At 39.2% G+C, this 25,660-nt stretch overlaps 1 protein-coding gene across 8 annotated transcripts in view; it reads right to left on the bottom strand.

The window, feature by feature from the left end:
* UHRF2 (ubiquitin like with PHD and ring finger domains 2) overlaps window positions 1-25,660 on the bottom strand; it is a 99,138-nt gene that overhangs the window by 56,965 nt on the left and 16,513 nt on the right. For all 8 annotated transcript variants that reach the window (XR_004177863.1, XR_004177864.1, XM_021927506.2 and 5 more), the window contains one exon: window positions 21,082-21,341. Coding sequence is in view for 6 of the 8 variants with exons in the window: in XM_021927506.2 (XP_021783198.1) it covers window positions 21,082-21,341 (260 nt within the window). In the remaining 2 variants the exon portion in view is untranslated. The remainder of the gene's footprint in view (window positions 1-21,081; window positions 21,342-25,660) is intronic.

Below are 25,660 nucleotides of genomic sequence, written 5' to 3'. Positions count from 1 at the left end.
CTTTCCTTACACCTTATATAAAAATTAACTCAAGATGGATTAAAGACTTAAACCTAAGACCTAAAACCATAAAAACCCTAGAAGAAAACCTAGGCAATACCATGCCAGACAAAGGCATGGGCAAAGACTCCATGTCCAAAACACCAAAAGCAATGGCAACAAAAGCCAAAATTGACAAATGGGATCTAATTAAACTGAAGACCTTCTGCAGAGCAAAAGAAACTATCAGCAGAGTGAACAGGCAACCTAGAGAACAGGAGAACATTTTTATAATCTATCCATCTGACAGAGGGCTAATATTCAGACTCTACAAAGAACTTAAACAAATTTACAAGAAAAAAACAAACAACCCCATCAAGAAGTGGGCAAAGGATATGAACAGACACTTCTCAAAAGAAGACATTTATGCAGCCAACAAACATATGAAAAAAAGCTCATCATCACTGGTCATTAGAGAAATGCAAATCAAAACCACACTGAGATACCATCTCACACCAGTTAGAATGGCAATCATTTAAACAGTCAGGAAAAAACAGATTCTAGTTTTTATATGTAGCCAGCTCTCTAAGTAACATTTAAAAAAGAAAAAAGCCAAGAAATTTCATCAGAAAGCAAAACCATGTAAAAATTCTAGCAGTATCTTGGCTTTATGTCTATTTCCTAATAGTAAGCATCACAAACCTAACCTGACCTGAACCTAAAGCTTTATAAGGTTCTTCAATGTCATATATTTTTATTATTTTTAGAGACAGGGTCTCACTCTATCATCCAGTCTGGAGTGCAGTGGCATGATCATGCTTACTGCAGCCTCGGCCACTCAGGCTCAAGCAATCCTCTTACCTCAGCCTCCCAAGAAGTGGGGGCTACAGGCGCATGTCACTACGCCCAGCTAGTTTTAAAACTTTTTGTGGAGACAGGGTCTCACCATGTTGCCCAGGCTGGTCTCAGACTCTTGGGCTCAAGTGATTCTCCCATCTTGGCCTTCCAAAGTGCTCAGATTATAGACATAAGCAATCTTGTTGAGCGGGGTTCTTCAATTTTAGGCCTAACTTCCTAATATCATTAAACTGAAGAAATCAGTTACAGTCCACACTGGCTTCTATAAAATTAAGAGCTGCTGCTCCGATGTATTACTAGGTAGTAGGGGGACAAAGAAATGAGTAACTGGAGAGGATGTGGAGAAATAGGAACACTTTTACACTGTTGGTGGGAATGTAAACTAGTTCAACCATTATGGAAAACAGTATGGAGATTCCTCAAAGATCTAGAACTAGATGTACCATATGACCCAGCCATCCCATTACTGGGTATATACCCAAAGGATTATAAATCATGCTGCTATAAAGACACATGCACACGTATGTTTATTGCGGCACTATTCACAATAGCAAAGACTTGGAATCAACCCAAATGTCCATCAGTGACAGACTGGATTAAGAAAATGTGGCACATATACACCATGGAATACTATGCAGCCATAAAAAAGGATGAGTTTGTGTCCTTTGTAGGGACATGGATGCAGCTGGAAACCATCATTCTTAGCAAACTATCACAAGAACAGAAAACCAAACACCGCATGTTCTCACTCATAGGTGGGAACTGAACAATGAGATCCCTTGGACTCGGGAAGGGGAACATCACACACCGGGGCCTATCATGGGGAGGGGGGAGGGGGGAAGGATTGCATTGGGAGTTATACCTGATATAAATGACGAGTTGATGGGTGCAGCACACCAACATGGCACAAGTATACATATGTAACAAACCTGCACATTATGCACATGTACCCTAGAACTTAAAGTATAATAATAATAATAAATAAATAAAAAAAGAAAGGGAAAAAAAAAAAAAGAAATGAGTAACATCTGGTTCGTGCTCTTAAAAAGCTCAATCTATCGAAGGTAGGCCAGACTACTACAGCAGTGGTTCTCAAAGTATGGTTCCAGATCAGCAGCATCAACATCATCTGTGGATGTGCTAGAAATCCAAATTCTTGGGCTCCATCTCAGACCCTGAGTCAGAAACTCTAGAAATGAGGTCCAGTAATCTACATTTACAAATCCCCTCAGTGATTCTGATGCATGCTCAAGTTTAAAAACCCACTTTAAAGAGTCACAGAAATATAAGAATATTTATGATATTAAATATCATATCATAGTGAGGCAGCATTAAAAAGGTAGGAACTAAGGGAAGAAATCTTGAACCGTTACCCAACTAAGAGTGGCCTGCTCAAAATGAAAGTGGGCCTGAAGTTAGAAACAGCTAGTCCTGGCTCTTCCAAATCAAACAAGGACTATGAAAGCTCAGGAATCTAATAGTATACCTAACTCATTTAGATTAAATATATATTAATCCCGTGTGGGATCTTACAGCAGGTGATGGGGGTTGGGGGGCAGAACTCTAAGAAAAGCCACTCTGTGATCACATAGTTCTGACACAGGAAAGAGAAAGTACTTGATACTGAATCAAAGATAAGCTTTTGGAACTCATTCTATGCCTTAAGTCCATGAAGAAATCAACACACTCTTGCCACAACAGATATAACACTTAGCCTAAATGTCCCTGCCAGCCTCAATCATCATCTTTCCCAATTCAAACCATTTTTAATGAATTTCCTTCAACTCATGTGACAAGGTTTTGGATCATTGTATCATCCTGGTGTCTTCACTCAAAAGATGTTCTATTTTCAGCCAGCCTAGGTTTAGATTCCCAACTGAGCTTCTCCCTCAACTCCCACCAACCCCTCAACTTAGCTTCTGGTCACTGTGTATACTTGGGAAAGTTACCAAACCTTTTGGACTATATTCCTAATCTGCAAAATGTACCTAATGGTAACTGTATCTCATATGGTGCTTTTGAGAACTAAAATGAGAAATCTTTTAAAGCACCTAGAACAGTACTTAATGGGGTAAATAAATGTTTTTTTTTTTATTACGCAGAAATAATGTTAAAGAAGGACACTGACAAGTACAAAATTACGTCTATAGTTCTACTCTTCTCCATTTCAATCCCCACTTTTTTTTTTTTTGAGACGGAGTCTTACTCTGTCGCCCAGGTTGGAGTGCAATGGCATGATCTCGGCTCAGTGCAACCTCTGCCACCCGGGTTCAAGTGATTCTCCTGCCTCGGCCTCCCGAATAGCTGGGACTACAGGCGCCTGCCACCACGCCTGGTTGGTTTTTTGTATTTTTATTAGAGACGGGATTTCACCATGTTAGCTCGGATGGTCTCTCCTGATCTCATGATCCGCCCGCCTTGGCCAATCCCATTTTTTAATGGTCAAACCTAAATTTAAAGCCTGTAGCCCAACATCTGGTGTTTATACACTCAGGTTATTTCACAATGGTTTGGTCAGAAAAATAACGAACATTTTTTCTCAATCTATAATATGAGGTTAAACTAGATCTTTTAGTGCTTTTCTGATTCCACAGTTGTAAATTCATTTCCTGCCTCAATATTCTTAAGGCCATGTAAGACAGAAGCCTGTTCTATTTCAGATGAGATTCCTTTCTCAGCTGTAATGTGAAAATTATTTGAACAACACATTATCATCATTCTGTATGTAAAAAGCATGTATCAGTGGCAAAAAAAACCCCACCTCCATTAACCTAACTTTGTCAAAATTAAATACCTAGAATGGAAAGATTTTGAACCAAGTAGAGAACCTCAACAAAGTTTTAAAATTGTATATAAAGTTACATTTATATAGAGACAGGGCAAAATAAATCATTCCATAAACCACAGCAAGAGAATTTAAGCTATACCTGCACCAAAACTAAATTTGTACAAATCCAGGAGAGAATTACATAGTGGATTATATATACATTCTGTATGTACTCATACATATACATAGTTAAGTCTGTAGAAGGTAAGTCATGAAAATGAAGCGTATGTTTTTAAATTCTAGCCAAGGAGATAGTAAGTCAACTGCTAGGAGAAAACAACAACAACAACAACAAAAAAACAAAAACAGAAAAGGAACATAAAACTACTCTTAAACTTGGGAACGTATTATGTGCTCAAATGTTACCTAATATTTTCCTAGGCATCTTCCGTTACACATATTTTAACATATACAGTGATAACTCCAAAGCTCCACTCTAGCCTGAACTTTTCAGATTCATATAACCAACTACACCTCCAAATGAAATGTCCCAGAAGCACCTCAAATGCAAAGCATCCAAAATGGAATCTCCCTACCCTATAATCTGCTGGTGCTCAATATTCTCTGAGAAAAACCCTTCATGCTCTTAGAAGTGTAAGAGTTATCTCCAATTCCTCTTATATTGCCTTTATCCAGTTACTCAGTCCCACTTATGATAATCTGTTAATGATTGTTTAATGTAACTCTATGTCCTTAGTTAAGATATACATTTCTCAGACTAGGCCCAACACATCTCCCCATCTTCAGGATCACATCTTTCAATCCATATCATACTTCTGCCAAAATGAAGATTCTAAGACACAGATCTACTTAAAATATCTTATGAAGTTTGATTACAGTTTGTTGGCAGGCTATGGGAAAACAGGTACTCTCATATACTACTGACAAATACAAAGTGGTACTTTCCCCTCTTAGAGGGGAATCTGTTAATTACTAGAAACACTGTCTATACATTTACTTTCTGACTCAGGAATTCCTGATGAAAAGATACAAAGGCTATTTATAGCTGCACTATTTTTAACAGCTCTAAAAACAATCAAACGTCTATAACAGAAATCCTCAAGATAACATGATACAGTTATATAATAGAATATTGTGCTCCTATAAAAAAAGAAATGAGAAACATATACTATGAAGTGATCTCCAAGATATATGAACTTAAAAAAACGTAAGGAATAAAACGGTATGTGTAGTGTTCTATTTTCTAGTGTATATATGTATAAATACACATATATACACTAGATATGGGTATATGGCATATATACAAATACGTATATACACAACACACTTTTATTAAAACAGAAGCATAAACCAAACTAACAAATACTGTTACTTAAAAAACTAGGTGGGAGGCTGAGGCAGGAGAATCACTTGAACCCAGGGAGGCAGAGATTGCAGTGAGCTGACATCGTGCCACTGCACTCCAGCCTGGCGAAAGACCGAGACTCCGTCTCAAAAAACAAAACTAGGTAAGAAACAGGATAGAAGAAATCAGGATGGAAGCTCAGCTTCTCTTAGTATACTGTGTTTTGGAGATTTAACTACAGAACTATGTAATGTGTCACATGATTATAAACACAATTAACAAAATGTGTAAAATCCTTAAAAACCAAAAGCAAAATGAATGAAACTACACAATTGGTAGCCTAACAACACCAAGATAAACGATTACAAGTTATGTGAAAGCACACCAAGTTCACTAGACAGCCCAAATGATATATTTCCTAAGGATAAAAAATAATAATTTTTCAGTAGTCCTATTGTTTGCAATATGAGTATTGTTAGTCTTAAACTACCATGAGTAGGATAAAGCAAATCAGTGATATCATTAGAAACTGTGATTTTCAGGGTAAGAGAAAATAAATATAAAATCACAGAGGTTAAGTTATAACCCTTTCCTCCTCTAAATTTAACTGGAAATATCAATATTCAAACATGGTATATTTAAGTATTTCCTAGTTCTGCTTCAATGAAAAGATCTAGAAACATGATCAAACACGTATCAACGAGCAGCACAGACTATGTGCTCTAAATACCATTTCAAATTCAAAATAACTAGGATTCCTAGACATGGCTGAACCCAGGGCTGGAACATTCTGTTATACCTGAACACAAAGAAACATTCAAAAACTATTATGTCACTTTAAACTTGAAGGATCTTCCGCAGGCTACAGATGAGACAATCTAAGCACCAAAGTAACAACTGGGATAGGTTAAAAATAAGTGTTAAAAGGCACTGGAAGTTCCTAATAATACTTAAAAGTATCAATGTCATCGGTCAACCTTTGAAGGATTCTAGGGAATTACAATACAAGCTGGTAACAAATTTTGAGTGTATCAGGCTGACAACACCTGAATCTTACCACAGAAAAGTATTATGTGTCTCCTGATGGGATAACAAGCCATAGGTAAACAAACACTGTCTCTCAAGTAGTCTTATCTAATAGAGTTTAAATCAAATCAAACTTCAGATGTAATTATTAGCTTCTCAGGAAACTAACATATAACAGAAGAATGTGTCAAATATCACTACAGTAATGTGATCAGTAAAATCCAGACTGAGAAAATTGTACAAGACAAATGACACAGTTTATTTAAATAAATAGGGGGGAAAGGGGAAAGAAATCTGTAGATCGGGACTTACCAACTAAATGCAATGGGTGGGGTTTGTTTTCGATCCTTATTTGAACAACCTAAGTACATTTTTAAACAGATAATTAAGGAACTACGAACACTGACTTGTTATCTGATGTTAAAGAACCACTGGGAATTTTATGTGACATTTGTTGTTACACTTTGTATGTCAGCGTTTCCAAGTCCATTTCCAGGTTCATTGATGTAGTAGAACTCATAGGACTCCTCTACACATTACAGCATGAAGCTATACCCATGGCTGAGTTAATACAGCCAAAAAACAACAACAAAAAGCAATATCAGTAAAGGGAAAAGGTACATGAGGTGACTAGAGGAAACCAGACACAAGCTCTCTGAAGAGTCATCTCCTAGTGGAGTCACACAGGGCATGCTTAATGCCTCCAACAACCAACTGTGAAAACACATGTCAAATATTGTCTACTAGGGCAGATTAAAGTGTTCAAGGTAATTAGGGGCTGATGATATGTACTGCCTAGCACATACCAGAATTCCAGACTCCCAGAAGCAAGTGTTCAGCATAGACCATATTGTTTGCAAAAACAGTTTAGACACAGAGAACCATTTTTAATCAGAAAATAAAGGGAATGTTCCTGAAATCTAAGGTTTCCAAACAGCAGGCAAGGGCCAACCCATGTAAGCCGACCATTTCAGGGATACCAGTCTCAGATCTGATGTTAACTTTTTTTCCTGCAAACTCTAAAAAGAATCCTTTTTAAGCCATTTTGTCCATTGGATACTCTGGCAAACAGATGACAAGATGAAGGTAACACCTATGAAAGACAGGGAAAGAAAGGAGAACTAGGTAGTAAAAGCCCTTAGACCATGATGCCGGTCTATCACTTTGAAAGAAGGAAGGGGCAGGAAAAGCCTGAGTGTGGTTCAACTCTGACATCTTGGCCAGCCTAATGGTAAGCTCAGGTGTGAAATTAACATTGGGCAAAAATTGCCAAATCTAGAAGCTCTGCCACACTTGGTCACTGGCTGAGGGAGGCCAAGAAAGAGCGTAGCTTTGCTTCAAACACTGTGGTACAGTTAGAAAGTGCTGTAGTTAGTTGAAGACGATCCGCTAACTGCACTACTTGCAGCTGGTCAGTAAAGGTCTTAAGATTGGCTATGAGTTGATAATGGTTAAAGCAAGGTGATGGGTTCATCATATTGTTGTTCTGCAGTGTTTAAAGATTTCTGTAATAAATACAAATGCTACGCAACTGAAAATCCAAACACTGGCTAAACACAAAAGGCTTTTCCTATTTTTGAAGTTTCTCCTTATGTGTACAAACTTTAAAAGGTAACACTCAAGGCTTACAGTGAAGACAGGGAGTCTGTCTACTGCCACAACCTACCACATTCTTAACTTCTGTTACTCAAGAGGCAAAAACTTTCCATTCTTATCTTATTTACCGCCACATTTTCAAACACCATGCTTTGTATTTTTTGTTGTTAAACTGTTACTCTTAACATCCACCAAGTACAGTTCACTTGCCTCCATCCTCCTCTTACAATTACTAACATGAGGTACTGCATTAAGTGTTCATATATACTTACAACAACCCTTAGGACAGTTAGGCATTATTCTACCCCCATTTTACAGATGAAGCATAGAAGGTATTTATTTGGATGGTAATAAGGCACAGAGACATTATTCAAACTGATCATCTGGCTCTAGACTCTATATACTTAACAGGGGTTGATAAATTTTTTCTTTTTCTTAAATATATTACAGATACTAGGTAGTCTGTAAAATCAATATTTTTTACATGTTAACTAAATAGTATTCACAGATAAGTAATGAACTATGCTTTAATTACATTTCCTTCCTTCCACAGCTGTGTTTTCCTTTGAGAATTTGGTTGCTCTTTTTGGTTGTTACTATGTACCTATCATTAATTTATCTACATTCCTACACAGTTTTAAAACTGTTCAGACATCTTAGGTACTCCACCTTTTTGCAACTTTGAAACATTTATTCTAGTGCCTCTGTCAAATTCCAATCTGGACACCTTGCTTTATAGGCTTTATGCCTAGTCCATAGCTATCATGCTAGCATCTCCTTCCATTACCTCCTATATTGAATCCTATTTCCTGGAGAGCATGTCTTCTTTCTTAACACTAGGAAGGGTTAAAAGTGGTTAAAATGCTCTTTAATACAAATTATCCAGTCCTCTTGCTTTTAGTTCTATTCCACATGCCTTCCTCCAAAGTGCCTAGTGAATTCAAGGCCTGAGTCTTCCCCAAGGTTCTCCAACACCAGTTTGCTTGCTTGCTTTGTTTGCTGGCTTCTTGTCCATAGGTTTCAGTTTTCTCTGCCCTGCTAAACTACATAATATTAATTCATTACCGTTGTGCCTTCCAAAATGTTGCTTTCTCTCGTGTTTTGATTTCTGTGCCTTTTTTTTTTTTTTTTTGTCCTTGGGGGTTTACGGATTTATTATCTTACTGTCTTCTAGAATGGTTTAGAAAGGAGTGGAAAGAAACATGCATCTTAACCTGCCATGTTTAACTGGAAATCTTTATTTGCCTTTAGTTTCATTTCTTCTTACTCACTATATGCTTTTCTACACTCCAGCCATATTAATCTACTCCCAGGTAGCCCCGTATTTTCTGCCTCTTTATCCTTGTATACTGCTGTTCTCCTTCAGGAACTAAAATATCTCCTCTACCTTTGTACTCTCAAAGCTAGGTATGCATACTTCTATCGTACTGTAAAACAGCAATTTTTCATTGAGGAGCAAGTACCATGTTCAAAATATAGTGTGTCTGGGAGAGACCAGGCCTACAAATGTCTGGAAACATGTCCAACTTACTAAATAGAAAAATATGCTTTTGTATAAAAAGCTCTTAATCAAATATATAATAAACTATGACCGCCCAGCATATATTTTGTTAACAGTAGAAACAACATAATTAGGTTAAAAAATAAGTATGCTGGCTAGGCGCGGTGGCTCATGCCTGTAATCCCAGCACTTTGGGAGGCTGAGGCAGGCAGATCATGAGGTCAGGAGATCGAGACCATTCTGGCTAACACAGTGAAACCCCGTCTCTACCAAAAATGCAAAAAAAAAAAAAAAAAATAGCTGGGTGGGTGTGGTAGCGGGTACCTATGGTCCCAGCTACTCGGGAGGCTGAGGCAGGAGAATGGTGTGAACCTGGGAGGCGGAGCGTGCAGTGAGCCGAGACTGCATCACTGCACTCCAGCCTGGGTGACAGAGCAAGACTCAAAAAAAAAAAAAAAAAAAAAAAAGTATGCCCAAAATAAAACTTCTAAGTATTATTATTTCTTTGTTTGTTTATTTGTTTATTTATTGAGACAGAGTTTCACTCTGTCGCCCAGGCTGCAGTGCAGTGGCGCGATCTCGGCTCAGTGCAATCTCCGCTTCTCAGGTTCAAGTGGTTCTCCTGCCTCAGCCTCTCGAGTAGCTGGGACTACAGGCGTGCACCACCATGCCAAGCACATTTTTGTATTTTTAGTAGAGACGGGGTTTCACCACGTTGGCCAGGCTGGTCTCAAACGCCTGTCCTCAAGTGATCCACTCGCCTCAGCCTCCCAAAGTGCTGGGATTACAGGAATAAGCCACCGCACCCAGCTCTAGGTATTATTTAAGAATATGTAGACTGGGGCAGAGGCAGACGAATCGCTTCAGCTTAGGAGTTTGAAACCAGCCTGGGCAACATGGCAAAACCCTGTTTCTACTAAAAATTAAAAAAAAATTAGGCCAGGCAAGGTGGCTCATGCCTGTAATCCCACCACTTTGGGAGGTTGCGGCAGGTGGATCACTTTAGGCCATGAGTTCGAGACCAGCCTGGCCAACACAGTAAAACCCTGTCTCTACTAAAAATACAAAAATTAGCCAAGCGTGGTGGCACATGCCTGTAATCCCAGCTACCTGGGAGGCTGAGGTATGAGAATCACTTAAACATGGGATGTGGAGGTTGCAGTGAGGCAAGACTGAGCCACTGTACTCCAGCCTGGGTGACAGAGCAAGACTCTGTCTCAAAAAAATATATATTATCCAGGCGAGGTGACATGTGCCTGTAGTCCCAGTTACTCAGGAGGCTAAGGCAGGAGGATCACATGAACCAGGGTAGTCAAGGCTGCAGTGAGCCAAGATCATGCCACTGCATTCCTGCATGGGTGATGGGAATGAGACTCTATATCAGAAAAAGGGAAAAAAAGGGCAGGGGGCAGTTATTTACCAAAATAAACCCGTCTTTATTAATTAGTAAATGAAAAGCAAAAAGCTTTATTCCATTATCACCAGATTATTTTCAATATTATTAGAAGAAAGAGCTAGGACCAGTGGGTAATGCCTGTCAGCCCAACACTTTGGAAGGCCAAGGGGGAAGGATTGCTTGAGCCCAGGAGTTCGAGACCAGTGTAGGCAACACAGGGAGACCCTGTCCCTACAGAAAGAAAAAGTTGTTAAATTAGCCAGGTATGGAAGCATGCACCTGTGATCCCAGCTACTTAGGAGGCTGAGGTAGGAGGATCACTTGAACCCAGGAGGTCAAGGCTGTGGTGAGCTGTGATTGTGCCACTGCACTCCAACCTGTGTGACAGAGTAAGACCCTGTCTCAAAATAAAGAAAGAGGCTAGGTGTGGTGGCTCACCTCTGTAATTCCAGGATTTTGGGAGGCCAAGGTAGGTGGATCACTTGAGGTCAGGAGTTTGAGACCAGCCTGGTCAACATGGTGAAACCCCGTCTCTACTAAAAATACAAAATTAGCCAAATGTGGTGGAACGCCCCTGTAATCCCAGTTACTCAGGAGACGGAAGCAGAAGAGTCAATTGAACCTGGGAGGTGGAGGATGCAGTGGGTCAAGATGATACCACTGCACTCCAGCCTGGGAGACAGTGCAAGGCTCCATCAATCAATCAATCAATACATAAATAACACAGGTCAAATAGTTATTTACAGATGAGGAAATTAAAAGCTGAAAAAATTTAAGAGAAAACAAAAAACTTAACAATAAACTGAAGATCTGGAATTCAAACCAATTTTTTTTTTTTTTTTTTAAATAGAAGATGCGGTTTTGCTATGTTGCCCAAGCTGGCCTCAAACTCCTGGGCTCAAGTGATCCTCCCACCTCAGTCTCCCAAAGTGCTAGGATTTCAGGCATGAGCCATTGTGCCTCAACCCAAATTCTAAATCCGGTGCCTAAACTATAAAGCCTGTGACAGAGCCACTGCTCTGTATACTTAATGGCCAGGGTGGTACCTCTTTGAAAAGCAGATTCCTAGGCTGGACGTGGTGGCTCACGCCTGTAATCCCAGCACTTTGGGAGGCCGAGGCAGGTGAATCACCTGAGGTTAGGAGTTCGAGACCAGCCTGGCCAACATGGTGAAATGCTGTCTCTACTAAAAATACAAAAATTAGCCAGGCATGGTGGTACACGCCTACAAACCCAGCTACTCGGGAAGCTAAGGCAGGAGAATCACTTGAACCCTGGAGGGGGAGGCTGCAGTGAGCTGAGATTATGCCACTACAACGCTCCAGCCTAGACGACAAGAGCAAGACTCTGTCAAAAAAAAAGCAAGCAGCAGATTCCTAGGCCCACACAATGAGGCAGGGAGAGAGGGTCCCCTCAGGAATCTGTTTCTTAAACACCTTACATGGGTGAAAATGCAATGTTTTAGACCACCTTTGAGAAACATAAATGTAAAGGGACAATATATAAGTTTGAAGAGGTGAAATCAACTGGTATCTATAAAGTCCTTTTTCTAAGTACTAAGTGATCCTGTAACACATGAGCAATGAGAAGATCACATACATATCTAACTTCTTCCTCCCTCCTTTTGATTACTATCCACTCAGGACCCTACAAGTCATAGACAGAGGAAATACTCTTAAGTCTTTAGTAAAGACACCAATAACAACCAAGAAGCAATAGAGCAGATAGGATACTTTACCAGGGTTCTAAAATTCAACAACTCCTTCTAGGTCCCTGTACTCAAGATCGACATGACACTTAATTCAAGAAAAACCTACTCTCTCTCCCATCAAAACCTAGAAATAACTACATTTGACACTGTTAAAAACATTTTTGGAACTCTTTTAGGAGAAGATATCACTACATCAATATACTCAAGAACATCAGTTTTGTTACTTTTTGGAAAAACTACTTTCATCTAAAAATACTACTTGATTTTATTCAGAATTGGCTCACTGACTTCTATTTGCAGTAGCCATAATTAAGGCTACTCAAAATCATGTACCACAGACTGAGAATAGCTCCAGAAATCTTAAAGAATGCTGGGAGCAATGACAACATATTTTAAGACATTTGCCAGATGAGTTTTTAATTATAGCCTAGCCTAAGTTACCCACAAAATTCTAACTGATGCTGTAACATTTCATTTGATTTCAATCCCATGGTAAAGCCTTGACACTGTACTAAAAGTAGCAGTTGAACCTATTTGGTTTAAGCAACCCTTTTAATACTAAAGAGTATGTGTTCTCCCCCACAAAGAAGTACATACAGGTGTTTATGGACAAGTAAAGAATCTCTCTGGTCTATAGTATCTGTTCTGTGAAAGCATTCTGACTGAGAGACACACATTTTTAAGTTATGTAAACAAACTGATACGCTATAGATAGATAGATGGTACTCTACAATAGTTTTTTAAAAGCATGCTTCTCTTAAAATGAGAGGTAGTATGGCAGAGGAGTTGCATGCATGTGCTTTCTGGAATCTGCCTACTACTCACTAGCTCTCTAATACTGAGCAAGTTACTTCTTTAAACCTCAGTTATTCCCACTTTTCACATAAGAAAATATCTACTTCATTGAGTTTCTATGAGGATTACATGAGATAATCCAGGTGAAGTATTTGTATACTGCTTGGCACACCTGTTATTTTAATAAGAGAATTACTAGATTAAGCTACTTTAATTTGGGCTTCACTATGAAAAGACTCTTGACAATCATTTGCCCATAGTTAAAGACTGCAACTTGCCTAGCCGAAGGTAACTGTTCATTCTTAAGATGAGATACAGACATATTAACTTTCATAAGAATTTTCCTTCTTTACATACACACTTCCTTGTTCAAACTACTAGGTGTTTTCTAGCTTACTTTGATTCTTACAGAAATCAGCTAGAAGTTATAACCCAAGATCTCTAAATTAGACCACTAAGTTAAATAAAGCAATAAAGGAAAAGCAAGTCACTAACAAGCACAGCTTCCTTACACTTACCTTTTTAACTGACCTGTAAGACTGACTAACAGTACATGCTAAATCCTTGGTTTTAAGAGGATGAAGAGAACAGGTGGTAGTGTGGTAACTATGGCCTAAAAATTAAAGCCTAGACCATATCATTATGAACTTCATGCCATGCCAGGCACAGTGGCTCAGGCCTGTACTTCCAGCACTTTGGGAGGCCAAGGTGAAAGGATTGCTTGAGCCTACAGTTCGACACCAGCCTGGGCAACAAAGTGAGACCCTATCTCTACCAAAAAAAAAAAAATCAAAAATGAACTGGTCACAGTGGTGTGCACCTGTGGTCCCAGCTACCTGAGAGGCTGAGGCAGGAGATTCACTTCAGCCCAGGAAGTCAAGGCTGCAGTGAGCCATGTTTGTGCCACCACATTTCAACCTGGGTGATGGAGCAAGACCCTGTCTCCAAAAAAAGAAAAAGAAAAAAGAAAAAAAAAAATTATGCCAATGTTTAGAAAACTTTTGAACTGATTGAAAATTTATGGGTTGATTATGATTATTCTGTAATGAACAGAGACTGAGCTGCTTCATCCACTGGTAACATTTCAAGGAAAAGCATTTTACAATCAGGGAAGAATCTGACATCTCGTTCAATCCCATCTCCCATTCAGGAAGCTTGTCTTAGAAGGACTGACTGGAGGTGGTGGCTCACACCTGTAATACCAGCACTTTGGGAGGCTGAGGCGGGTGGATCACTTGAGGTCAGCAGTTTGAGACCAGCCTGGACAACATGGTGAAACCTTGTCTCTATTAAAAATACCAAAATTAGCCAGACGTGGTGCCAGGCACCTGTAATCTCAGCTACTCGAGAGGCTGAGGCACGAGAATTGCTTGAACCCAGGAGGCAGAGGCTGCAGCGAGCCAAGATTGTGCCACTGCACTCTAGCCTGGGCAACAGAGCAAGAAAAACTTTAGATCTCAGAAAAGTCAACTATTACATAGTATTTCCCCGACTCAAGAATTTAACAGACAAATTTCCCCATAAATACATTACAGACATTAATTTCTATGAAAAATTAATATGGGTAAAGACTGCATAGTGGAGAAATGGTCCCTCATTTAAAGTCACCTACAGATGACTTAGCTTGAACGAAATATAATTTTAGAAAAGACTTAGTTCCAATAATTTGTCTATAAGGAAACAAAATGAAAAAAAAAAAAAGCTACAAACCACCTAGACATACTAAAATAAGAATGAATGCTCAGATTCTTCAGGTATTGCATATCATCTTTGGTCTCTAAAATATATTTAAACTGTCATATATCAACTACTTTCCCCCACACTGCTATTTGGCAGCAGCTGCCTGATAGTAATGGATAAGGCTGGGTCAAAAGGAATCTATCAATGATTTGTTCGCAAACTGAAGTGTGCATCAGAGTCACTCAAAGGACTTACTAGAACTCATATTGCTCAGCCACCCCCAAGACTGATTCATCATGTTTGGAGTGAGCCCAAGAATTTGCACTTCTTTTTTTTTTCTTTTTGGTAGAGACAGGTTCTTACCATGTCACCCAAGCTGGAGTGCAATGGCACAATCTTCACTCACCGCAACCTCCACCTCCTGGGTTCAAGCCATCCTCCCACTTCAGCTTCCTGAGTAGCTGGGACTACAGGTGCACACCACCATAGCTGGCTGAGTTTGTTTTGTAGAGACTGGGTTTTGCCATGTTGCCTAGGCTAGTCTCGAACTCCTGGGCTCAAGTGATCCACCTGCCTTGGCCTCCCAAAGTGCTAGGGTTACAGGTATGAGCCACCACACAGGCCAAGAATTTGCATTTCTAACACGTGATGCTGATGCTCCTGGCCAACGACCATATTTTGAGAACAAATGGACTAAGGCAGTGGTTCTCAACCATGGCTAGACATTACAATCATAGGGGATTATTATCACAGGGAATCACAGGGAATGAAATAGAATCACAGGGAATGATTAGAATCATTAGAACTTTTGAAGACATCAATGCCAGGGAGAGGGAAGGGGGCTCCCTCAGAAGGACTATCTGCAAATTCTGTGGGGAGAGGTCTCACGCATTGATTATTTTGAAAACTTCCTACACAATGTGTAGCCAGGGTTGAGGACCACTAGTCTAAGTAATTAAAATGAATCTAAACAAAATCCACTGAAAGCAGATGCTTCTTATACACAAAAGCAGGATCAAGATTTTAGCATTTGTCTGCTGATAAAGCAGTCAAATGATGAGTACAGATAAAATTTGACAGGATAGCCCAAGTTGTTGACATACCTATGGTTTAACTCAATAGAAGTTGCGTGTGTGTGTTTTGCTTTAAATCCCAGGCAAAGTCTACAGCAAGTCTTCAGGTCATACTTGCAATTAAATATTTATATAAAATGTTGACCTCTGAAGGCAACACACAACTAGGCTACTACCAATTATATGTACCATGTCTGTGCTGAATCACAATATTGCATATTGGTTAACTCTTGGGCTCTGGAATCACACAATTTAATAGATGTGACCCTTGGCTAATAATGTAATTAATCCTTGGTTTCCCCATACAAGAGTTAATGTAGCTACATTATAGTCATGCTAAAGATTACGTAGCATCTGTGTAAGAAGTTATGCTCAGAGTCTGGCACATAAGACAACATTCTCTAAAATATCATAAGCTATGCCACAGATAATATTTAAAACACTAATGGAATGACTGTCCTTCAAGATCACTACTTCCTTCAGTCAACATCCTGACTCTTCATCAATAGCTTCAGGGTCTCTACTTGCAAGACTGCTGTCAGTTTTGTGAATTCGGATGTTTAGGGCCTTTAAAAATGTTAATCTTAACCTTTAATATCTTAACTACAGAGAAGATAATTGATGGGAATATGCAACATTGAGGAAGCTATAAAACTGAACAGTACACACTTACTAAAATGAAATACGAGAAAATTTGATTTTTCTCCCTTTTTTGTATTAACCACTTAATGATTTATAATTGTTTTAATGAAGCTTCATTTCAAAGACTGATAATCTGGTCTAGTAATCTATTAGATATGTAGATTACTATAAAAATAGCTTTTAAACAGCTCCATTTTAACTGACAAACATTGTATAGCCCAAAAGAATTCTGGAGGCAGGTTTCTTTTATCTCATGTACATTTCCCTGCTTTTGCTAAATGATGGCTTGTTCAAACTACACTGCTACACTCAGAGGTTTGGAGATACAAATGTGTACAGGTTTGCCAAATAATGCTTATCACTCTAGGAGAAAAATGAAAAAGTAGTTCTTTGAGAGAAATACCATAATCCAGGTCTTTTAAGCTAAGTATTTAGTTTTCTTGGCTACTCTTCACTGTAGTTTTACATTTTGAGTCCTACTCTGAATATGCACCAGGTCCTGATGGTATTGTTTTTAAGACATGGGAGTTGGAGGACAATATTCCTAGTAGGGAATAGCCAGTCCAGTACAACAGCAGCATCATCTGGTTTGTACTAGGTATCTTACTTCTAATGAAACTAGCTGGGTGTGGTGGCTCACACCTGTAATCCCAGCACTTTGGGAGGCCAAGGTGGGTGGATCACTTGAGTTCCGGAGTTCAAGACCACCTTGGCCAACATGGTGAAACACAGTCTCAACTAAAAATACAAACATTAACCAGGTGTGGTGATGCATGCCTATAATCCTAGCTTCTTGGGAGGCTGAGGCATGAGAATTGCTTGAAACCACGAAGTAGAGGTTGCAGTGAGCTGAGATCGTACCACTGCACTCCAGCCTGGATCACAGTGCAAGACTCTGTCTCAAAAATAAATAAATAAACCAAAGTAAGTAAAACAGGTTTACAGCATAACTATATGACAACCACATTCTATCAACTCACTTGGAGCTTACTACTCAATAAAAAATCTGGCCAGGTGCAGTGGCTCATGCTTGTAATCCCAGCACTTTGGGAGGCTGAGGTAGGTGGATCACCTGAGGTCCGGAGTTCAAGACCAGCCTGACCAACAAGGTGAAACCCCGTATCTACTAAAGATACAAAAATTAGCCAGGTGTGGTGGCGGGCACCTGTAATCCCAGGTACTCGTGAGGCTGAAGCAGGAGAATCACTTGAACCCGCGAGGCAGAGGTTGCAGTGAGCCGAGATCGTGCCACTGCACTCCAGCCTGGGCAACAGAGCGACACTCTGCCTAAAAAATAATAAAATAAAAAATCTGTTTATTACTACTGTTAGGCTATACACTTCACCAGCTTTCTTCAATGCATCCTCCATTCAAGGAAGAACTTGTTTGATGACTTACTGAAATCAACATGTACTTCATTATATTTTATAATTCATTTTTCTCATTATCACGAAGAATGAAACTTTAACAAGCTTTGTATCACATCCATATCGGCTCATAACGATTCTTTTATCCAGGAGCTTATTTATTTTATACATCTCATATCTTATATAGTCCTTTCCTCTTTTTAAAGAGGTGACATTTACCTGTTACTAAGCTTCTGTTATTTTTCATTTTTCAAAGACAGTTCAGCTATCATATTTTCAAGTTGCCAGCATTGAAACATTTAATTCCATCATGTAAAATTATTAAGGCAGGTAATTTTAGTCTTTTCACACATGTTGGATTTAGATTTCCCTTTACTTAACATTCATTCTAACGGACAAAAAAAGCAGCCAAACAAATGCTAAAGTACTGTGTTTTGTGTTCTAACATACACCAAACTGAAGTGTAGGGCCTATTCATTGGATAGTCTTACTTCAAAAGCAACTTTACGAGCCCCTAAAACTGTAAAATTTAATAAGCTTTTGTTCACTATTTAAAATTCCTTATTCTATGTCTATGTTGTGCCATTCTGCATAATATTATTTGCCAAACAATAACTCTTATTGGCCAAAATCAGATTCAAGGTAGTACTTTTCCTAATTATTTCTCCCATTTCCACAACAAAACTCAAGAACTTAAAACATTCTACTTATTTACCTCTTTTGACGCAGCATTTATAAACCCAGAGACCACTTACTATTACACACCAACTTCAACCCTTTTCTACGCCAGCCTCTGTTCAGTTCTGGCCAATCCCGGATCTAAATACTCAGATAACTGTTGGTACTATTACCATCTACCATGTCAAATAAGCAGTGTTGGCAGCTTAGCCACAACAACAATAAGTACCAGAAAAGTAAAGATTAAAGGGATCTACTTTTGATTTGTTTTCAGATATCCTGGAAATCTGAATACTGAAGTCTTTTTATACTGTTTTGTGATATGAAAAATAACCACCATTCTAGGATTTTGAACTTGTACTTGATAAGAATTTGGTAGCATAATATCTTCCATACATATTAATGTATTACTTGATTAGTGACTTCAGGTCATTTAGTGTGTTTAATACATACTAAATCTGTCCCAACAGTAACTTTCATACTATAATTTTTTAAATGGGTAAAGACAATAGTTTACTATCAGAATCTAAACCCTCAAGATAAGTTCTTAATACCACTTCCAACCTAACAGTTTAAAGCCGATTTTGGGCCAGTCGTGGTGGCTCAGGCCTGTAATCCCAGCATTTTGGGAGGCCAAGGTGGGTGGATCACTTGAGGTTAAGAGTTCGAGACCAGCCTGGCCAACATAGTCAAACTCAGTCTCTACTAAAAAATACAAGAATTTGCTGGGTGCGGTGCCTCACCCCTGTAATCCCAGCACTTTGAGAGGCTGAGGTGGGCAGATCACAAGGTCAGGAGATTGAGACCATCCTGGCTAACATGGTGAAACCCCGTCTCTACTAAAAATACCAAAAAAAAATTACCCAGGCATGGTGGCGAGTGCCTGTAGTCCTAGCTACTCGGGAGGCTGAGGCAGGAGAATGGCATTAACCCAGGAAGTGGAGCTTGCAGTGAGCCGAGATTGCGCCACTGCACTCCAGCCTGGGCAACAGAGCGAGACTCCATCTCAAAAAAAACAAAAAAACAAAAAAACAAGAATTAGCCAGGCATGGTAGCAGGCACCTGTAGTCCCCAGCTACTCAGGAGGCTGAGGTAGAAGAATCACTTCAACCCAAAAGGCGGAGGTTGCAGTGAACCAAGATCGCACCACTGCACTCCAGCCTGGGCTAACAGAGCAAGATTCCATCTCTAAATCAATCAATCCATCCAATTTTCTTGGGGAAGTAGGATTGGGGAGTGACTGATAATCAATACGAGATTTCTTTTTGGGGGGATGCTCTAAAATTAGTTTGTGGTAATATGTCAAAAACAATGAATTATACTCTTTAAACAGGTAAACTGTACATGAACTATCTCAATAAAAAGCTGTTTAAAAAATATTTTGCACTGGGCACAGTGGCTCACGCCTTTAATCCCAGCACTTTGGAAGGCTGAGGCGGGAGATCACTTGAGCCCAGGAGTTCAACACCAGCCTGGGCACTATAGTGAGACCACATTTCTACAAAAAAATTAGCCGGCCAGGTGTGGTGGCTTACGCGTGTAATCCCAGCACTCTGGAAGACTGAGGTGGGAAGATCACCTGAGATCAGGAGTTCGAGACCAGCCTGGCCAACATAGTGAAACCCCATGTCTACTAAAAACACAAAAATTAGCCAGGCGTGGTGGTGCACGCCTGTAATGCTAGCTACTCGGGAGGCGAGGCAAGAGACTAGCTTGAACCTGGGGAGGCGGAGGTTGCAGTAAGCAGAGATTGCACCACTGTACTCCAGCCTGAGTGACAGAGTGAGACACTGTCTTAAAACCAAAATAAAAAAAAAATTAGCCAAGCATGGTAATATACATGCCTGTATTCTCAGTTACTTGGGAGGCTAAGGTGGGAAGATCGCTTGAGCCCAGGAGGTGGAGACTGCAGTGAGTCATGATCACATTGCTGTACTCCAGCATGTGCAACAAAGTGAGACCCTGTCCCCACTCCCCACAACATATACATACAGATGTCACTCTAATGCTATTACACTACATGTTATAAAATAGTTTCCAAAATACTGTTAAAATACATATCAAAATATGTAACAGAGGCCGGACACAGTGGCTCATCCCTGTAATCCCAACAGTTTGGGAGGTCAAGGGGGGTGGATCACTTAAGGTCAGGAGTTTGAGACCAGTCTGGCCAACACAGCGAAACCCCGCCTCTACTAAAAATAGAAAAATTAACCAGGCGTGGTGATAGGCACCTGTAATCCCAGCTACTCGGGAGGCTGAGGCAGGAGAGTCACTTGAACCCAGGAGGCTGAGGTTGTAGGAGGCAAGATCGTGCCATTCAGCACTCCAGCTTGGGCAACAGAGAAAGAGACTCCGTCTCAAAAAAAGCCCACCTAATAGAGAAAAAGACAAACAGAAACCCATACACCCTAAATTAAGCCAATATTATGATACTGAAAAATAAACCACTTAAGAATCAGAGACAATAGAGAGCTAAAGGGCCCTTATTTATTAGAGTACAACGACCAAAACCAAAAAGTAACAAATTGAACATAATCTCTAAAGAATTTCTTCAGAAAGACTATTTAAAAGAATCTTGAAAGAGAAGGCTTTGTTTCTACAAATGAAAATATGAATAAAGTCCTCAATAGCTTGAGCACTTACTCATCATACTGGATATGGTAAATAACGTCTTCATCAGCAGCAACAGAGTCTGAATTAGACGTAGAGGGTACACTGTCCAATTTATTTGTGTTCTCTTTGGATTTATGCTTTATATTTCCATTAGTCCTTTTACAAGAACTGCCATTCTTCAGTGGAGTTTTGCCACGTGACTGTCCATCAGAAGCTCTAGTAACACTATGTATGTGTGCTTCAAACCAAGCACCAAGGCCGACATCTCTGGCATCCACCAATTCATTTACCTAAAAAAAGTTTAAAATCAGTTAATGAAGCTTAATTTTGTCTACTGCTTCATAAACGTTAATATAACTCAAGTTATTTGTGGGTTATCATGGTAAACAATATTTGCAGCTACTCATGTTTAAAGTGATTAATAAGATTAGATCAAAACTATTCTTTCTGAATTGTGCTATCTTCAATCTATTGACTAAGATGAAAACTAACTTTCTTCCTGATTTCCTTCAATGAAATAGATGTTTTCTTTACTCCTTATTGACGTATACACTAGACTTTTGAAAATATAATTCTTATGTGCCTAAGAGTCATTCTTGCAAGTCATCAAGTAAGAATGACACTAATGAAAAGCCAGGACTTTAAACTATTATGACTAATCTGTTCCATTAATTTCTTCATAATCCTAAAGATAACTTACATAATCAGTCCAACCAGAAAACAGTAAAGCATGAAAAACAAAAGTTGAAAATGAGAGAATTATGCACAACGAAAAAAAAAAAAGAGTCTAATGAACACATCTATACGAAATCACTAGTTAGTAACTTACTAGGCAAATACATTTATCTACCACCTCAAAGAACAAAGATAAAATATAAAAATGAACAGGGCTGTAAGACACAAAATGGATGTAGTCAAGTCAAGTGGCTGATCCAGAACTAACCCATGCAATCTGACAAAAGGAAAGAGTATTAAAAGACAGGTGTATCAGAGAATTAAGAGTTATAAAATGGAAGGTTAAAAAAAAAAAATCCTCTCCTTTTAAACACTGTTTAAAAGATCAGGCCAGGCATGGTGGCTCACACTGTAATCCCAGCACTTTGGGAGGCCGAGGCAGGGGCGGATCACTTGAGCTCAGGAGTTCAACACCAGCCTGGCCAACATGGTGAAACCCAGTATCTACTAAAAAATACAAAAATTAGCCAGGCATGGTGGAGCATGCTTATAATCCCAGCTATTCAGAAGGCTGAGGTAGGAGAATCACTTGAACCCAGGAGGTGGAGGCTGCAGTGAGTGGAGATCGTGCCAGTGCACTCCAGCCTGGGAAACATAGTGAGACTCTGTCTCAAAAAGAAAAACAAGAAAAAAAAAAAAAAAAGGGCCAGAGCCCTTTCAGGACAATAACCAAGAGAAATTCCTTCAACTTTCTTTTTAAGCCCTTAAAAAAGAAAAAATGAAATCAACACAAGATCACTATTTCATCCAGTTACCTTTTCCTTGAAGGTAGAAGACACCACTCCTAAGGTGTCTGATAGATGGCATACCTTGTGGGAGAAGTATATACTAAAAGTTAAGTATCAGTATGCCAGATAATATGCAAGGTTCCTTACTCAGGTATGTCTAACCCTAACAAGTTTAATTCGTTTTACAAAATATGGAAACAAAGGCTCTGAGAAATTAACTTCTTTTAGGTTAAAGCTAATGAAATGTAAGGTTAGGATTTGAAGCCATCTTGACTTTGAAGCTTACGTTCTTGCCATCATACCATGAACCTTGATAAATGACAAGACAGGTAAACAGCAACTTCAAAGGAAGTTAGGAACTTAGATGTAAGTTACTGAAAATATAAAAAGGTTTCAAACCACTAACTGACAGAGGATAGAAAGAATACAGACAAAACAAAAACTATCAACTGTCACTACTAGAAGAGGTACATTTGACCAAAGGCAGTGTATGTAATGAACATGGTAGCAATAAAATAGCTTGAAAGACATAATGTTTAATATTACACAAGAATGAAGAGTTTAGGAAAAAATAAAAACCTAACAGTCAACCAGGCTGGGTATGACAATCAGAGATGGAGCATGTCATACATAACATAAATTAATTCATGTATCAAATAAACATAGGCTCATTTCTCCCATACTAGTCACTGACAAATTTAAAGACATTTAGTTTCTTGTAGATAACACAATAAAAATGCAAATAATCAATGTTAAGGTCCATCATACTTGGGAGAATAAACTGAGGTTACTACTCTGTTGCAGCAAATCAAAATGTAAGTTTCATATATCACTATGAGAATATTGCAAAGAATGCAGCATATAGTTGATACTAAAATGGTAACAGCAAAAATACATTAAGCTGTATCAACCTTACTAAGGAACACGAGGAGGCACAAATGAAGTACTGAATTTGCCTATCAAATGTAAGATACTAGCACGAAGATCTAATAGCTGGCTACCTTAACATCTAAAAATAAAACTGAAGTTAACAGAAACCTAAATCAACCTCAAAATAATGCCATTGTTTGAACATCAACACATAGAACATATCAGCTCACAAAGGTAGGGCATTCTTTGAATATAGTAAACCTAGATTTACAACTGGAAACAAGAATTTTTCTTTTTTTTTTTTTTAAACACAGGCTATCTGCTGCCCAGGCTGGATGCAGTAGTGTGATCACAGCTCACTGCAGCCTCCTACTCCTGAACTCGAACTCCTGAGCAGCAGGACTACAGGTATATGCCACCACACCTAGCTAACGTTACTTCTTGTAGAGACAGAGTTTGCTGTGTTGCCCAGGCTGGTTTTGAACTCCTGGCCTCAAGCAATCCTCTTTCCTTGGTTTCTCATAGTGCTGAGATTACATGCACGAGGCACCCTGCCTGGCCAAAAAAATATTATCCTACTAAGTATAGTAAGTATCCTACTAAGTATTGCTGTGAGTAACCACTCACAGAAATGCATATAGACTGGACGGGGGCAGAAATGCTCTTAAATTCAAAACTTTCTGCACACCGGATAGACATACTAAGGCAAAATTTGAATAAGCCAAGATGCATGCAAGATATTAAAGCTGTTTTATAAAGCCTGGATTTTAAAGGCAGTTCAGAGGAAAAATACTTAGGCCTGTGTGATTAATATGAACACAGAAGATCCTGCCATGGTAACTAAGTAATCTAGTACAAATTAAGAACTGAAATAATTAGCTAGAGGAGTAGCAAAATAGCAGACAAGATGACAAAAGAGGAAAACAGAATTTGCCTATGTGGGAACATCTGAATTGTACTCATGAGATTTTTATTGATGTAACTGAGTGACAACACGGAGAGGCCAACGCCACTGAAAGAACAATTACTTACTTCCCAAGAGAAGGAGACATATAGGAAAGCACTAGGTTTGGTCAGGAGGCAGAGGGAACTGGGGAAAATTAGGACCCAGAGCCTTTATTGTGTTTTCCATGGAAAGGCAAGGCAGAGGAAACGAGATGGCTAGTTTGAATAATGTCAGTGGGCTTTGGATTGTAGGGGTGGTCTATAGTTGTTTGGTACCTGACCCTGGGTGATCATGGCAGAATATTGGCTTGGTGTTTAAGAGTTAGATAAAGGAGGTAGTTAAGTGCATAGACTCAGGATTAGATGTTTTGTATATGAAAGGCAGGCTCACTGATCAGCTGTTTACAATCTCTAGGAATAAGCTAGCCCTAGGAAGAAGGGCAGTCCCTCCTCAGCCAGTAAGGCCCCCAAAGATGTCAAAACATCATATACAATTATTTTTAAAAGATTAATATGGGGGGAAAAGGAGCTGAGCTAAAAAGCTAAAAAAAAGTTTAAGCCAACCACATAATTCTATACTTAAGAGCTGCATTTATTCACATCAAACATATAGCCACATTTAGGGCCAGGCATGGTGGCTCACGCCTGTAATCCCAGCACTTTGGGAGGCCAAGGCAGGTAGATTACCTGAGGTCAGGAATTCAAGACCACCCAGGCTAACATGGCGAAACCCTGTCTCTACTAAAAGTACGAAATTAGCCAGGTGTGGCGGTGTGCACCTGTAATCCCAGCTACTCAGGAGGCTGATGCGGGACAATCACTTGAACCCAGGAGGTGGAGGTTGCAGTGGGCCAAGATTGTGCCACTACTCCAGGGCAAAAAGAGTGAAACTTCATCTCAAAAAAAAAAAAAAGCCACATTTAGAGAAAAGGTTTTACCTGTCCAAATATCTAATATGTTTGAAAACTAAAGTATGGGAGGCAAGGAGCAATCAATAAAAAAAGAAAATACCAACAGCGAATATTTGACGGTTTTACTATATGCTAGGTATTATTTGGTCTGCGGAAAACACTTCAGCTCTGCAGGTAAACCTAGGTTCAAGTTCTTCATCTATCACCTACTAGGTGTAACCATGAACAAGTTACTTAATTTGTCCCAGCATCTTGCAGTGTATTTGGAATAAAGTGAGAAAATTCATGTAACGTGCCAACCCAGTAAGCATATAGTACACACAAATGAAACAACTGTCTCCTTACTAAGTATATATGCTCAATGTTAAGACTCATTAAAACTCAAAGAGTATAGTCCGGGTGCAGTGGCTCACGCCTGTA

The sequence above is a fragment of the Papio anubis genome, chromosome 13 (genome assembly GCF_008728515.1).
Source record: "Papio anubis isolate 15944 chromosome 13, Panubis1.0, whole genome shotgun sequence".
Classification (NCBI taxonomy): Eukaryota; Metazoa; Chordata; class Mammalia; order Primates; family Cercopithecidae; genus Papio; species Papio anubis.
This window is presented reverse-complemented; position numbering and strand designations above follow the sequence as displayed.